General features: G+C 39.1%; 1 protein-coding gene across 1 annotated transcript; it reads left to right on the forward strand.

The window, feature by feature from the left end:
• Window positions 1-444: 444 nt before the first annotated feature.
• Window positions 445-4,327, forward strand: LOC306868918 (large ribosomal subunit protein uL3-like). Its single transcript, XM_079415391.1, has 9 exons — window positions 445-534; window positions 1,259-1,451; window positions 1,662-1,830; window positions 2,153-2,288; window positions 2,739-2,925; window positions 3,162-3,322; window positions 3,426-3,527; window positions 3,626-3,841; window positions 4,226-4,327. Exons 1-9 carry the CDS (start codon window positions 532-534, stop codon window positions 4,265-4,267), a joined length of 1,209 nt encoding a protein of 402 aa, XP_079271517.1. The 5' UTR covers window positions 445-531; the 3' UTR covers window positions 4,268-4,327.
• Window positions 4,328-17,297: the final 12,970 nt, after the last annotated feature.

Raw genomic sequence — 17,297 nt, forward strand, 5'->3', positions numbered from 1 at the left:
AGAATGAATATTCACGGCGCGAGCGGACAATTTCATATTTAATATGTACTTCAACTACATGTGGAGTAAAGTGCATTACTGGCCCACAGAGGGCGACGCCACTGGAGGATCGTTTCTTTCTTTCTTTCTTTCTTTCTTTCTTTCTTTCTTTCTTTCTTTCTTTCTTTCTTTCTTTCTTTCTTTCTTTTTATTTTTTTTAATGGCAGAGAAAAAGTAACATTAAAATAATAACAATACAAAATATAAACAAATAAGAGAAAAAAAACAAAACATAAAAGGCATAGCTCACATTAAATTTTAACGAATAAGGATATTACAACGTACCAGGGGGATCGAAGAGTGTATCATAGCATTTTAAACATTTCATTCGACTTTTTGTTTTTTAACAGTTTTATTGAAGAACTATAAACCGATGGAGAATCGTTACGTACGAGAGACGTGTGCAGTGACGCACACACGTCGAGCGCGCGTCTCGCTTTATAAGGAAGCACCGCCTCTCAGTCGCTCTCTTTCAATCGGACCGGGGACAGAATGGTGAGTGATCGACTCTCCTTTACAATCCATCCTAAATCAAAGTCATCCGTCTGATTTCAAACACATCCTATTCTGTATATTACACACAGAAGGTAAACGGATGTTTTGCAGCGAGTATGGATGGTAACCGCGGGGCCTGGGTGTTTAGCACGTGGTGTGTGTTTGACCGAGGGGGAAAATGTCTGCTTTGAAATCTTACCACAGATAAACTACTTAAATGTTTTAGAGAAAACAGATGAAAGTGTGATTATTATAAACAATTGTGGCTGTCAAATGGTCCTCTTCTGTGTTTCTTTATTCTTGTTATCTTAGGTGTTTCTGTGCTTGTTTTAGGGCCTATCAAGTGAAGTTTAGTCACTGGATAAAGGAACAGTCTGTATTTTCTTAAGACTGTCTGGTATTCACAGCTGCCGACCCGTTTAATGTCAAATCAGCTTTTGTTAATTTACCGATTCGGCTTAACTCGTGCAAGAAAACGCTGTGCAACTCAGGAGTCTCTTGTTTTCAAGACTCGAGTATATATATAATTTTTTTTTTTTTTTTTTTTTTTTTTTTGGTTAGCCTTTAACGTTGTGTTTTAGAAATTGGACTTAACTTATCTAGTTGAAGTTACAAAGATATGGACGTTTATAAGTGAAAATGTGTAAAGCGCTAGTTTGTATCTTTCTCAATGCTACACTGTTGCAGAATTTCAATAGATTAATTCTGACTTTATTTTGTGTAGTCTCACCGTAAGTTTTCGGCCCCACGCCACGGCTCTCTGGGCTTCCTGCCCCGCAAGAGGTGCAAACGCCATCGTGGCAAGGTGAAGAGTTTCCCTAAAGATGATCCCAGCAAGCCTGTTCACCTGACTGCTTACCTTGGCTACAAGGCTGGCATGACCCACATTGTCCGTGAGGTCGACAGACCCGGCTCAAGTAAATTAAAGCTTCAGATTTTATTGCTTGTAATTTAAAATCTACTTTGCTTTTAGGTTGTCTGCCGGTGATGATCATTTCGACGGGCGGACATATTTTGGCTTTGATGCCTTGCTGAATGTCGATTTCTGAGCAGTTTCCATAAACCCTGGTTCTAAACCTGCATGCTGGCTTGCAGTTAAACTAACTTGTGCTTTTTGTGCTTCTCAGAGGTCAACAAAAAGGAGGTGGTTGAGGCAGTGACCATTGTGGAAACTCCTCCCATGATTGTAGTGGGTGTTATTGGATACGTCATGACCCCTCGTGGCCTGCGCTCTATCAAGACCATCTTTGCTGAGCACATTAGTGATGAGTGCAAGCGTCGCTTCTATAAGAACTGGTAAGGCTTCTGATTGTTATGTTTAGTCTGGAGCAGATAGTTGCTGGCCAGAGTAAACATTTGTCATGGTTTTTCTGAGCCAGTCTAACATATCGGTATGGTGCAGCTCCGCTCGGGTGCCTAGTGCCCTGATGAGCTCCGGGCTCCTCTGGCCGGTGGAAAGGGCTCCTTAGAAACCGTGCCATGAGCCGAAATGACCTAGTGCTGTCGACGCCCCCCCCTCTTTACCATGAGGATGGGCAAGCAGCCATGCGCAGTCTCCTTCCACTGGCCTGCTGGGCTATGAAGGAACTGTGCCAACCTCTCTCTGTGCCACGTTCAGGTACAAGTGCAAGAAGAAGGCCTTTACCAAGTACTGCAAGAGGTGGCAAGATGAAGAGGGCAAGAAGCAGCTGGAGAAAGACTTCGCCTCCATGAAGAAGTACTGCCAGGTCATTCGCATCATTGCCCACACACAGGTGAGCTCAAAAGCTGCGGCACAAAGTAACACCGTGAGCTTTGACGCTTATTGAAGAGGCTCTAGAGATTCTGGCCAAAAATCACTATTCAATGCCACTCTACTGGTTGCTATTCCACGTCTATTACAAGAACGAATTTTAAATTTGTTTTTAAGTGAACTTAATTTTGGGTCATGTTTTATTTCAAATGATAAACAAATGTCTTGATTTACTTTCTAGACACCCCCACACAATTTAATACTACCTTCTGTTTTAACTAAATTAAACTTTCTCTATGAAAGTATGCCAGTAACTGTTTCTCAGAATTGCTCTGTCAAAGGTGTTGTGCAACAGAAATTGTGTACTCTATATAATTTATTGATAAATTTTGGTTGTATGACTTGTGTATCTAGTTTATACAAATTAAATTATTTTTAAATGGAGCTTTACTAAACATCCTGCTTTCTGTAGATGCGCCTGTTGCCCCACCGACAGAAGAAGTCTCACTTGATGGAGATCCAGCTGAATGGAGGCTCCATCGCTGATAAGATTGACTGGGCCAGAGAAAAGCTTGAGCAGCCCATTCCCATTAACAATGTCTTTGGTCAGGATGAGATGATTGACGTTATCGGTGTTACCAAGGGTCACGGGTACAAGGGTAGGTGGACGGCTCTTTGTTCAGCATCTGTGTCTGATCCTATGAGTTTTGACTTGATAAGCATTGTGCACATAATGATGAAAGACATGGATTAATCGCGTCAGGCATGGCGCCCGAAACGCATGAGGAAATTTCCCATGCTGCCTTCCTTCTGACAGCACACTTGCTGTACTTTAAGCAAATGAGCTCCTAAGAACACTTTCTAATCAGTGTTTTTGTTTTGTTTTTTTTGGTAGGTGTGACAAGCCGCTGGCACACAAAGAAGCTGCCGCGTAAGACCCATCGTGGTCTGCGTAAGGTGGCCTGTATTGGAGCCTGGCATCCTGCCCGTGTGGCTTTCTCTGTGGCTCGTGCTGGTCAGAAGGGCTACCACCACCGCACTGAGATCAACAAGAAGGTGAGGCCTCAGAATTAGACCCAAGCTTTCCTGTAGGATCAGTTTTACATCTTTCCTCTGGAATCTTGTTTCTCATGAGTTTTTTTTAAAAAAAATTTTAAAGATCTACAAGATTGGTGTGGGCTTTCACACAAAGGATGGAAAAGTAGTTAAGAGCAACGCTTCTACTGATTATGATCTGTCCAACAAGAGCATCAACCCCCTGGTGAGTGTGCAGAGGTCTGCCTTATGGGGTTTTCAGTTAGTTAAGGTTGTGTAGTCTGTTTGGGTTTAATTTAATTTTTTTTTTTTCTCTGCGTTTAGGGTGGCTTTGTGCACTACGGTGAGGTGACCAACGACTTCTTGATGCTGAAAGGCTGTGTGGTTGGAACCAAGAAGAGGGTTTTGACCCTGCGCAAGTCTCTCCTGGTCCAGACCAGCCGCCGTGCCCAGGAGAAGATTGACCTCAAATTCATCGACACCACCTCAAAGTTTGGTCATGGACGTTTCCAGACCATCGAGGAAAAGAAAAACTTCATGGTGAGTGCATGACTGCAGTGGTTACTCAGCACTTTATCCAGCATCCAGAATCAGACTGGTGTCTAAAGATATTAGGCTGGGCCCAAGTGTCCAAAGGCATTGGTGGATTCTGCCCTTTTAATTTTACGCGCACCACACCTAACTGCCTCCATGCCCATGGTCCTCTGCAGATCAATGCACTGTTCGTAACCTGTTTCAGCCGGTCAGTCTGAGATTTGGGTTCCATTCCAGTGCAAGATAAAAGCTCAGTGAGGCAGGGGAGTGGTTCCTCTCTTGTGCTTTCTCCCTGTTCACTCTCTGGCGACATTTATACTAGTTATACAAATGTACCTTTTTGTTAAAATTAGTTTAAACTGGCTGGTAACAATCTTTTTCTTTTAACAGGGACCCCTCAAGAAAGACCGCCTTGCCAAGGAGATGTCATAATTGTGCTCTGCTCTGTTATGCAGTACTGCAGTGGTTTAATAAAATCAACAATGAACTCTCTCCATAGTGTTTTTACTTGTCAGAATGGTTAACTCTTCTCAATTCTCCACTTGGTTTATTGTAGTGGTTCTCAACCTTCTGTGACATGCCCATCCCCACTGGGTTTTTGAAATGTTTAGGGTTCCATAAGTTCTTTTTTTTTTTTTTTCTTTGAACTAAGTTAACTCTAAATTCAGGACCGAGAATGCTGGTTCTTCAAAGATAACAGAACAGTTCTTGTGAGGGTGAATTTTTAAATTGTGTTTTTAAACTTGTTTCTCAACACTGTTCACACAAATCTAAATGTTATGCTGTCCATTTAACACTGAAGCCAAATCATGGTCACCCTAATCTTGGATATAAAACTTGACCCAAATGGCTTTTGCAAAGAAATGTAGTTAACTTTTTTCAATGTATGACACCTGTGAAAGGTTACTCCAGGAAAGCAATGCTGCAGAGCAGGAAGTGGATCAATGGCAGCCTTGTGGATCCCCCTGACTCAGTGAAAATTCTGGCCTTCAGGTGCTTGGTCGCTAATGAGTGCTTTATATACTTTAATTAGTATTGTATGTTCACAAGGCTCCTCTAAAGGACAAAAGTTGATTCCGAACGCAGTTGGGAAAGTCCACTCTAATCTAGCCTTATCAAAACCTCTGTAGTTTACTGCCGATATTTTTTTTATTCCATAAGTCTCCATATTTGACAAGCATTTGTCTCAAAGTATGTGTATAATATTCTGCTAAATTACTTCACAAAGCTCAAATTAGCTCCCAGGCTGACAGCAGCCTCATTGTAATGAGGGGTGATGGGACTGATGAGGGCAGTGTCAGGAATGCTACCCTGTCATGTTCATCTGTCCAAATGCAACACCGCACAGCGTCAAAGAAATAGCTGGCTTTCCCCAGTCCCTCTGACCTCCCACCCCATCCCACCATTACATCATAGAGCGAAGAGGGCTGCTGAGTGCTGAGGACTTTCTTTGCAACCTCGTGCTCTCTGCCTGTTTTAGTGTAAATTTTGCTGTAGCAATCTCAAACAGCAATGGTTAAGCTTTCAATGCTTCTAGGTTTTGTCCTTGAGAACGGAGCATCCGTGTGCGCATTGGGGGCGTCAAGTTCGGATTGAGGCTTTTGTTTATAACAGTCCGAAGGGAGCACACCTAATAAACTTTGTCCTCACTGACTCGTTGCAAAACCGCTTCCCCCATCATTTCACAGCGTAATAAGAACCCTGGAAGCTCTTCACTGTTTAGGCCTTTCTCCTCGCATGGTAGATATTCTGCTTTCTTGGCAAGAATTGCTTCACCCCTCACTCACCACCCTTCTGGCAATATTCATAAGGATTTATCAAGAATGGCGCCTTCATTTAAAATTTTTTTTTTGATGAGCTTAGATGAGTGTAGTCATCACTTTTGTCACTGCTTGTCTTTTTTGTGCCTTTTCAAGGGGAAAGGCTTACTTGGAATTTATCAGACCGCTTTAACCCAGATTCAGTGAGAGATAGTGGGGGGAAAAGACTTTGGATTATAAAATGCATGAATCCTAGAATCGGCCTAGACTTCACTCAGAAAAAAAGCAAGGGGTCAAGGTTTGGCCGATTAGCATATTAACGTAATCACATTGAATTTGCGGTGGTGATTGATCAAAGAGTCACAGCACGAAAATACTATTAAAAATTAATTTGGGAAAAATGCATGGTAATAACTTTATACAGGTACATCTAAAAAAATTAGAATATGGTGAAAAAGGTCAATATTTTGTCACTCATTTCAGAAAGTGAAACCCATATATTAGATAGATTCATTACACATAGAGTGAAATATTTCAAGCCTTTATTTCTTGAAATTTTGATGATTATGGCTTACAGATAATGAAAACCCAAAATTCAGTGTCTCAGAAAATTAGAATATTACATAAGATCAATAAAAAAGGATATTTTAAAAAGAAATGTCAGGCTTCTGAAAAGTATGTTAATTTCTATGCACTCAATACTTGGTTGGGCCTCCTTTTGCATGAATTACTGCATCAGTGCTGCGTGGCATGGAGGCAATCAGCCTGTGGCACTGCTCAGGTGTAATGGAAGCCCAGCTTGCTTTGAAAGCGGCCTTCAGGTCATCTGCATTGTTGGGTCTGGTGTCTCTCATCTTCCTCTTGACAATACCCCATAGATTCTCTATGGGGTTCAGGTCAGGCGAGTTTGCTGGCCAGTCAAGCACAGTAACAACATGGTCACTGAACCAGCTTTTGGTACCTTTGGCAGTGTGGGCAGGTGCCAAGTCCTGCTGGAAAATGACATCAGCATCTCCATAAAGCTTGTCAGCAGAAGGAAGCATGAAGTGCTCTAAAACTTCCTGGTAGATGGCTGCGTTGACTGTGGACTTCAGAAAACACAGTGGACCAGCACCAGCAGATGACATGGCAGCCCAAATCATCACTGACTGTGGAAACTTCACACTGGACTTCAAGCAACATGGATTCTGTGCCTCTCCACTCTTCCTCCAGACTCTGGGACCTTGATTTCCAAATTAAATGCAAAATTTACTTTCATCTGAAAAGAGGACTTTGGACCACTAAGCAACAGTCCAGTTCTTTTTCTCCACAGCCCAGGTAAGATGCTTCTGATGTTGTTTCTGTTTCAGAAGTGGCTTGGTAGCCCTTTTCCTGAAGACGTCTGAGCTGGTGACTCTTGATGCGCTGACTCCAGCTTCAGTCCACTCCTTGTGAAACTCTCCCAAGTGTTTGAATCAGCTTTCCTTGACAGTATTCTCAAGCGTGTGGTCATCCCTGTTGCTTATGCACCTTTTCCTACCCAAATCCTTCCTTCCAGTCAACTTTGCATTTAATATGCTTTGATACAGCACTCTGTACACAGCCACACCTTTCAGTAATGACGCTCTGTGACTTACCCTCTTTGTGGAGGGTGTCTATGTTCGTCTTCTGGATCATTGCCAAGTCAGCAGTCTTCCCCATTATTGTGGTTTCAAAGAACAATAAATACGCGGAATTTATACTGTAGAGATGGTCATTAATTGAAACTCAAATGTAAATATTCTAATATTTTGAGATACAAATTTTTGACTTTCATGAGCTGTAAGCTCTAATCATCAAAATTAAAACAAAAAACATTTGAAATGTTTTACTTTACATGTAATGAATCTAAAATATATGAAAGTTTAATTTTTAAAAAAATAAGTTACAAGAAAAAATGAACCTTTTCACGATATTCAAATTTTTTTAGATGTACCTGTATTATTAAACCAGTGAAAGACAGCCGTCTGTGGTCTCCCATTGATTTACATCATGGACAGTTGTGATTAATTTACACAACTTAAGAAAATATAATACCTTCATCTCCGAAAACACTGATTTTATAATGAAATTATAATAATATTATAACAATAATGTTCATTGCTGCCTCATTTGCCACCAAATGTTTTTCATGAATTGGAATATGTGTAAAGAATTGTGAGTGACCGTTAGACACAAAGGATACATTTGATACATTCTTCAAAATTTCCAAGGATCTTTTAAATCGAGACGGCCTTCGATGGAGCTTGATGACGTGGCATCTGAGGTATGTAGTCTTACTTGGAACGCAGTTCTGTGGTTTCCATTAGCAAAGAAAAATTTTTCTGTCCGTGTTGTGACAATTCGGGTCCTACCTTGAAAACGGGTTTCCAGGAGCGATCCCCATTGACTCAAAGACCCTGCATAGACAGCAATGCAACTGAAATGTTCCCGGGGCCAGAAACATATTAAGGACATCAGTAAAATAGTCCATGTGAAAACTGTAATTTTACGAAGATGTGAGAATAATTTTTTTGCATAAAGAAAACAAAATAATGACTTTACTTAACAGTTCTTCTCCTCACGTATTCTGTATTATAGAGAGTACCACAATGTATGCACTTACATTCCTCTGCACATAAACAAGGCTCCGTGCATGCATGTTCTACATCAGCAGCACCATGCGCATGCCTTGTTTATGTGCAGAGGTACTCTAGATAATGACAGAATGATTTGGAGGAGAAGAATTGTTGAATAAAGTTGGTATTTTCATTTTATTTGCACACGAAAAGTATTCTCGTAGCTTCGTAACATTATGTTTGAACCACTGATGTCACATGGACTATTTTAATGATGTCCTCACTACCTTTCTGGGCCTTGAACGTGGCAGTTGCATTGCTGTCTATGGAGGGTCATGGAGATAGAGAGAGACTACTAATCGCAGTTTAGTTAATAAACTTTCACTTACCCTACATGTATTTTCAACAAATTTTTAAAATTACATGATATTTCAGTTATTAAAAGAACAACGTGACATTGTTCATTTATTTGTTTATTAATATTTTTACAGTTTATCAAGTAATAGAAATTATATTATGTCCAGCAGTTTGTTTTCTTATGAACTATATACATATATTTTTAAATTCATGTTGTTTGTGTGGACATACTATTAACTTATAATTGATGGAAACCCTATTTTGAAGGAGGACTAGATGTCTTTCTGGTACTATAGCCCTTTTTTGGAGGTATAATAATGGAGTGTGCAGTAAAAGAGAGAAGTGCAGGGATGTAAGGGCCGAAGCGGTATGTCATAGTGGCCGAAGAGTGAGTCTGTGTTGGTCTCCCCTCTGCTCTGTGCACTTATGTAAGGAGCTCTGGCAGGGCATACAGCTATTCCCCAAACTGTCCTATCTTCTGCTCTCCACCCCTCCTACACCTCTCATATCATAACTACCCTTCATTACATTGTTTATGCTCTTTAAACGTGCTGGTTACACTCAGTTAGCGCACTCAATGATACCATTGCTGTGTATGATTCATGCACAAGGATATGGTATAGCTTGTTTTTTTTATGATAAAATTATGAATATATAAATATATATTTAAAAATGTTTGTCTTTGGTTATGTTGTTTTACATGTCAGGAGGATATAATGCCCAAATGCACTTCTAATAGGTCTATATGTCTGCTAGTAGTGTTATAAAGTGCACAGATGTTTCATAAAGTACAAGAGCATCTGTGCAACATCAAGAAAACATGCTCTGGACTTTTTATTAGAAGAATTATATAAAAAGATTTTATTTCTTTATTATTTGGTTGTATCAACTCTTATTTGCTGTGTACTATTTTTGGTCTTCGTTAAAGTAAAAAACAGAGAAAAACTACAATGTAAAGAAAAATTAGCAATTATATTCAAATACTTGTTTCAAGACAGCCATTTCTATATTTATTTATTTTCTTTTCTTTTTTATTTATCCTTTATGGACTGCATTGAAACCCCACAGTATGAGTAGAGCATATCTTCAATCATCAACCACATGCATTGGTTTTATTTTCTGAGGAGAGACGTGGTAGAGGTACTAAGGTAGTCCTTGGCTAGCATCTGCCTGACTGCAGCCCTGATGCACAAGTGCTGCACTGTGGAATCTGTATTCTGAGCTGGTTCCTATGGACACAGCATTCTTAAAGCCAGCAACAGCATCACCAGACTCCTGAGCAGAAGACAGGCCCGCTGAACTCTCACCTAACCACTAGAGGGCGAGCGGTGGAGCAGTGCATCCCACTCGATCCCACCGCCTGTCTGCATGTGGAGGGACATCGGTTGGTCATCGCGCTGAGCAATGGGTGATACAGCTACTAATTAGCCACGGGCTGTTCATCTGCTCCATTTATGTGAGTGAGAGAGCTCAATTTGTTGGTGCTGTGTCATAATTTACATTCGTTACATTGTCAAAGAGTCTTTTATCACATGAGCAGTCCCTCATTAGATCAGACAGCCAGTTGAGTTGCCATTTGCAGAGTTTCTTTGCTTTACGTCTTTCATCCGAATGGTTTGCTTTAGTCAGCACATGGGTTAATTTATTTAACTACAAACAAAAGCTCTAGTTAAAACAGTCAACGAGAAGAGGCTTGATTATGAGTTTGAGTATGAGTATAATTTTATATAGGTAGGCTATATAGGCCTATACTCACATAAATATGTGTGGCATATGTATATAGTGTATAGATAGGCTATGCAAGATATAGGATACTGACGAAATACTTAATATGAAGTTTATAAATCTTAAAAATAATAATATTAATAATAAAATACACTATATGGACAAAAGTGTTGGGACACCCCCTTCTTTAGAACAGAAAAAGGCACTTCCAAAACTGTGGCAACAAAGATGGAAACATAATTAATGTATTTAAAAATTGTATTTCCATCTCAACAGTTTTGGGAGTGTCTAAAATGACTGTACCCATATGTACAAGTCATTGGTGTCTGCATTTAAAGTCACACCAGAGGTGTTCAGCTGGGATTAGGACTTGGCTTTCTGAAGTTCTTCCACACGGACTGAATCGATTATTACTTTTTGCACCTGGCCTTATACACAGAGGCATTGTCATGTTAGAATAGAAAAGGGTCCTATCCAAACTATTGCTATAAAATTAGAAGCACACAAAACCCTAGAATATCATTATATGCTTAAACATTAAGATTCTCATGGAAATTACTAAAGTAGTCAAACCTGTTCATTAGAAGGGGGTGGCCCTATACTTTTGACAATATAGTGTATATTAATCGTACAGCTTAAAATGTAATACGATTCAATGAAAAAAATATTCAAGACAAACTAAAATATTTTGTCAATAAAATAAAAAGCTCAAAGCTTTTTGTATTAAAAATAAAGTAATTTTGTAGTTTGACAACGAACACGTTGCAACCAGTGCCCCTTGCATCATTGTTCAAAATTCGAAGGAATTGTAGTAGTGGCTATATCATGCTAGTAGAACAGTGTTTTACAAAATATCCAAGGTACTTAAAAAAACAAACAAAAAAAAAAACAACAACTTTATTTTGTGGAAAACAAGTGATTAAAATTAGAGAACAACAATGATTGTAGCACAAAGAAAGATTACGACTAAAATTTCTGAAGGATACAGCAGTCAAACATTAGTAGGAAGTGTACTTTGAATGACTTCAGCATATCTGCAGCCACAGGCCATCACTAGTTTCTCACACTGCGCTGGTGTGAGCTTGGTCCACTCCTCTTCCACTCTCTTCCACAGTTTTAGTGTGTTAGTGTATTTTCCATAGATGTTTGATCGGGTTTAGATCAGGACTCTGGGCCGGCCATTTTCAATATTTCAGTGTTTTCAGCTTCAAGGAACTGCTTTACATGTTTTGCTGTGTGACAGGGGGCATTGTCTGGCATTAAATTTGCTGGCTGATTGGGTGATGAACGCAGAGAAGGATCTACATGTTGCTGCAGGAGGCTCTGATAGACATCTGCATTCACCCTGCCTTGTATCTGTATAAGAGGCCCAACACATACTGCACAAAACATCCCCCAAACCATGACACTTCTTCCTCCACTTTTCACTGACTGCCTTATGCACTCGGGGTTCAGTCTTTCCCCAGTTTGACGATGAACATAATGTTTCCCATCGGACCCAAATAAATGAACCTCGCTTTCATTACTGAAGTGAACTTTGGACCAGTTCGCTAGTGGCCTTTTGATTCTTTCTGCTGATGAGAGAGAGTGGGTTCTCAGTCCAACATTGAGACACTGTATGCCAATAAAGATCCTTTGCCTGTTCAGCACTGAACTGACAAGCAATTCCAGCTGCAGTGTTGAACCAACTGCCCACTGAGATTCTCTGTATTATCCTGTCCTCCTGTGCATTTGTTTCGATGACCAGCCTGTTTGGGGGACTTGAATGTGTATGTGACATTGTAAAGATGCAATATTCTAGAAATCTCAGATTTGGAATGACCAATTTTTCGTGCTATGGCTGTTATTGATCTTCATCTGGACACCCTGTTGTTGGCAGTGGTGGTCAGTAACGAAGTAGCTTTACTTTGTTACTGTAAGTTACTTAAGTACATTTTTCAAGAATCTGTACTTTACTGGAGTAACGTTAGTTTTATTTTGAGGAACTTTTACTTTTACTTCACTACATTCCAAAGCATAAGATCGTACTTTTTACTTAACTACATTTCATAAAACACATCGTTACTCCTTAAAATATATCACGAGCTCCGAGACGCGGAAGCGGTGTCTGATTCATGAACAAACTGATTCTTTTCAATGAACCTGTGAAATCGGTTCGCAAATCACACCAAACGATTCATTCACGAATTGGAATGTTCCGATTGCAGCTGTTCTCGAGTCGACAACTCACTGATTCAAATGATCCGTTTAGAGCGAGTCTCCAGTGAACTGAACTCACAAGTACACACTGGAGATCTTGTGAGTGCAAATGAAGCTGCGAAAAGTAAGTTATGTCGAATTTTAGGATTAATTATTGTAACTGAAAATCATATTTAGGTCAAATCTGCTGTAAAGGGTGATCTATTTAAGCCCACTGAAATGCTTGAATGCAAACAGATCGATGACAGTGTCTCTATTTTAGGTCAAAAAATGAAACATTAAAATAACACAGATTAAATAAAATAACTCATGCACGTTCATATTCCTCGCTGCTGTAACGTTAGCAGTTTTATTAAAATGCTACGCATCTAGCCCTATGTTTTATATTGTTTATCAACAGTATATTTTTTTATATTGTTTTAGATCATCGAGCCGAGTAGACAGATATGAATGTATATTCATAACCATACTGAAAATAAGTAAATATTGTTAGCTAATGCTGTCTAGCTAACAAGCTTGCTGGTGCTAAATTGAGGAAATTTTTAGATATAAGGTCCAAATATTTTTATCCAACCACCTAGATAGATTACATCTGAGGGAAAAAGAAAGGATGTTCAGAACATGGTAACTACAGTAATTATCAAAGTGGGAAGTGATGCCCTCTGGGGCATTTGGCCTTTGTTTTTACACCACAGACAAGGTTTGAGAAGAAAAAAATATCATTATGAAAATATAATTACATTTTCCTTAAAATTTTCTTCCTAACTTCAGGCCTAATTCTCATGTCATATGTAACTGTGACGTTCTGCAAAACAACAAGTTTTAAAACACTTTTTTCTTACTGGGGAAAATTATATGGTCAGATCTGTTTTCTCTCAGGTACATCACAATGTAAGCTTCACAGTGCACATGACTACATCACTCTCGTCAACATAGTCCATATCAACAACCAAATATATCTCTTGACTCCATATAGTTGTTATTTTGGGAAAATACCAGGTATTTTGAGCAGCAGGATTATAAAAATATGCGCTAATATAAAATTAAATCAAGTAGTCTATATAAAATTGCAAATAAATCTATCTATCAGTACTTTTTTACTTAAGTACATAAAAAATATAGTACTTTTGTACTTTCACTCGAGTAAAATTGAAAAAGCAGTACTTTTACTTTTACTGGAGTAATATTTTATAGTACGTATCTGTACTTTTACTCAAGTACTTGATTTGTGTACTTCGTCCACCACTGGCTGTTGGAGGGTTTCAGTCACTTTAGAACAGCTCACCATCTTGCAAAGTCAGTGACAACTGGAAAGTTAGGCTGCCGGTTAAATAGGGGTTATCGTATAATTAAGGGCATTAGAATCAAATGCCAGGTTAACACCAATAACTGGGAGGTATCTGAAAGTGTTCTCTAATTTTCAAAAAACTGAAAAAATCTATTTTTTTAAGTTTTTTATGCTGTGCTTCAGAATATATTTAACTCATGAAATATGCTTAAAAACAGTTCTTCTACTCCTGTTAGAATAACTTCAAATAGGACTAAGCAATGACTTTGATCTCCACACCGTATGTGTAATATTTTACTTCATATTATCTTTATACATATCTCCATACAACTTAAAAAAAAGGTTAAATTACAGCTCAAGACAATATACCACTCTTTTTGCTGTTTCAGTATTTGAGTCTCATGTTTCAGTATTTGAGTCTCATCTAAACTTAGTCTGACCCAGGTGAACTCAGCTGAGCTCAGATCCCAGCTGAGCATCACAAGCTTGAGATACCCCCCCAAAAAACAGACACAACACAGCTCTGTGTCGTGTCTCGTTCCTGACAGTTTGAAAGGATGATAGAGATACACTGAATTTTAGGCTTGTTGGACAGTTGGCTTTGTGGTCTGGGCTTATATAAGTGCGGTCAGGGGCTGGAAACACAAAGGCAGCAGCTGTGGGATTGTGCCTTTAGTATTCCCAGCCAGAAGGGGACAGCATGTTCCTCGGGTCTCTGAGAAACCAACCACAAACACAGTCTCTCTCTCTCTCTCTCTCTCTCATTTGTGCTCACTCTCCACTCTGATCACACAGCACTGCAGAGAGACACACAAGGCACGTTTGATCACCACAACAGGAGAGAGAGAGGTAGAGGGAGAGAGAAAGGAAACAGATATGCATGGATAGACCTACAGAGTGATGGGGAATAAGAATGGAGAGAGAGAAGAGACAGAGCGAGGTGTCAAATGGAGACGTAGCAGGAAAGAGAAGGCTGGAGATGGGTAGACAGACACTGACAGGTACACAGCAAGGGGCTAATACCCAACATCATGTCTCACAGCAAGATGCAGATATTGACACTCCGGGTAAGAAAAAGAGAGAGACAGATCCAAAAGAGAGATCCAATGCAAAGACAATATTTGAAGATTCAACCTCATTTATACTAACAGTGATTTTATTGCTGGAGGTCATCAGGTCACTGTTGTTTCTTGCTGGAGGGCTGCATAGCTTTTGAGAACCAAAATTGAAATTTACTGCTGATCATAATAAAAATTGATGCTGCAAATATTAACATTTTGCAGAAAAAAAGAATTTTATATAAACTGTAGCAGTGAATAATGCATCAAATCTTCAAGTAGTTGAACAAATATCATTTTATGAATAAAAATCACTCAGAGTGCTGACAATTTCTGACATGGTTTCTATGTAGAGACTAATCATATAGAATAGTGAAATGTTTTTAAAAGGGTAGTCCGAATATCTGAACCAAAAAAATAATAATTCTGCCGTTCTTTTATTCACCCTCATGTTGTTCTAAACTGTTTTGTTTCCCACTGACTTCCATTGTATTTTTTGTCTATACAGTGGAAGTCAATGGGAACCAAAAGTGTCCAACATTCTACAAAATATCTTTTGTGTTCAACAGAAGAAACTCATACAGGTTTGGGACAACATGAGGATGAGGAAAGGATGACAAAATTACAATTTTTGGGTGAAGTGTTTCTTTCAGAGCCATCCAAAAATTGGAGAATATCCCTTATTATGAAATATGTGCAATTTACTTGCAAATATATTTCCATTCAAAGGGTGGACCGTACATGAATTAGAAAATGATCATTGAAAAAGAACGACTTCTGGTCACTGTAAATGCAACATTTATTTTTCTACATTTATTATCTAAATTGTGTCATTAGTTTCTTGTTTCATTTGCATTAAGGAATTTTGGGAGAAAAATCTGAGACAAAAATTATTCGTCAAAATTTTGTTATGGGATTTACAGGAAGTTCTATTGCTAGTGTAATGTCACTAAAATATAACTCACATAAACTGTAATAGATATTAATTCAGTGGTTCTCAAACTTTTTGACTCCAAAGCCCCTGATTGCCTATATTCAATGGCCCCATGACTTTTACGATTGTTTACTAGATAAGGATGAGGATTTAAAATGTTTTTTTTTTTTTTTTTTTTTTCTACCCAGTTGTTCAGGGGATGAATAAAAATGAGAAATGTCTCAATTAGTAGTTATTTTTGCATATTTTACTGCTTGTTTCACTGAAATTTATTTAACTTAAAGTCATCCTGCTTCCACCTTGGAAAAACAGTAGCAAAACTCAAGAGCTTGTTGATTTGAATGTGAGAGCTTGTCATATTAATATTCATATTCATATAAAATGGCTTCATTCCAGCCCCACCCCCAGTTCTGCTCTCCCACATCTGCATTTTCAAGTGCACAAGTGAGTTTTACTACAGGAATATTGCAAAAGGAGTTCAAAAGTGCTACGATCTGAACTTGATCTGCAAGATCTGAGAGGTTGTAAGTGCCGATTTGAGGTTCTACAGCGATACTGAAGTAAAGTGCAAAAGTAAATATGTTGTACACATTTGTGTCTGTCATTTTGTTTATGTGAATGTCATTTTACACATTTGTAACTCTCAGTCTGCAACTTTGAATGCAAAACATGGGTGTTTTGATTGTTGTCTGTGTGTGCAAATGGAAAGATTCAGCTTTTCACATTAGAGTGAGAGTAAATTTCTGCTTAAAATACAAAAAGAAATAGGACAAGTTATCACATTTAAATCAACAAGCTCTTGAGTTTTGCTACTGATTTACTAACGGCCCCCCGGCCCCTGACTGAAAACTAAAATCTGTCTAAACACAAAAGCACAGAGAAATCTGAGCGGAGGCAGCAAACATGCTACTTCAGTATGTACCGCCATCCCATAGTCTGAGAGACAGCGGCTCATTTAGAGGAAAATAAAGAGTGAGCTTGTTCATTCATCAGCCGGTAATCTTGATCTCGGGAACGAAGAGGCTATTACCTGATGATTGATTTGTCTGTTTAAATCTGTAGATTTTTTTTCTCTTTCTCCACAATATTGTAATGAGGAGAGAGGGAGCTGGGGGGGTAGAATTTGATTTGCCAGATGAGAAGAATGGGAAAGTTGTTGCGAGAGACGTCGGAATGTGACGAAGGAGAAAAAGGACAGAGCGAGAGATGGATGTGTAACAGAGAGGAGGATAGATGTAAAAGAGAGCGAGAGGAAAAGAAAGGAGCAAGAGCAATAGATGGGGGAGGGGGTGTAGTATGCAAGTAGAAGATTCACGGAGGGAGGGAAAAATGAGAGATGGGAGGCAAATTAAGGACAAGCATGTTGGCCCAACAAGATGGAAGGAGATGGATGAGGAAATACATGGAGTGGGAGAATGAGGGAAGCATTTTAATTCAGAGAACTGAAAAAGGCATAAAACACTGCTTGCGTGTGGTTGTAATTTCACACTCTCTCTGCCTCCTTGGTCGAGGGAAGACTCACAAAATGGCTGTTGCTTATAGACGGCAGGTCAGATTTCAGCATA

The sequence above is a fragment of the Barbus barbus genome (genome assembly GCF_936440315.1).
Source record: "Barbus barbus genome assembly, chromosome: 4".
Taxonomy (NCBI): Eukaryota; Metazoa; Chordata; class Actinopteri; order Cypriniformes; family Cyprinidae; genus Barbus; species Barbus barbus.

What these genes read in the sequence shown, in the direction of transcription:
- LOC306868918 (XM_079415391.1), top strand. An exon ending in ACAAGAGCATCAACCCCCTG is followed by an intron (nt 3,528 to 3,625) that starts GTGAGTGTGCAG and finishes CTCTGCGTTTAG; the next exon opens with GGTGGCTTTGTGCACTACGG. An exon ending in AGGAAAAGAAAAACTTCATG is followed by an intron (nt 3,842 to 4,225) that starts GTGAGTGCATGA and finishes TTCTTTTAACAG; the next exon opens with GGACCCCTCAAGAAAGACCG.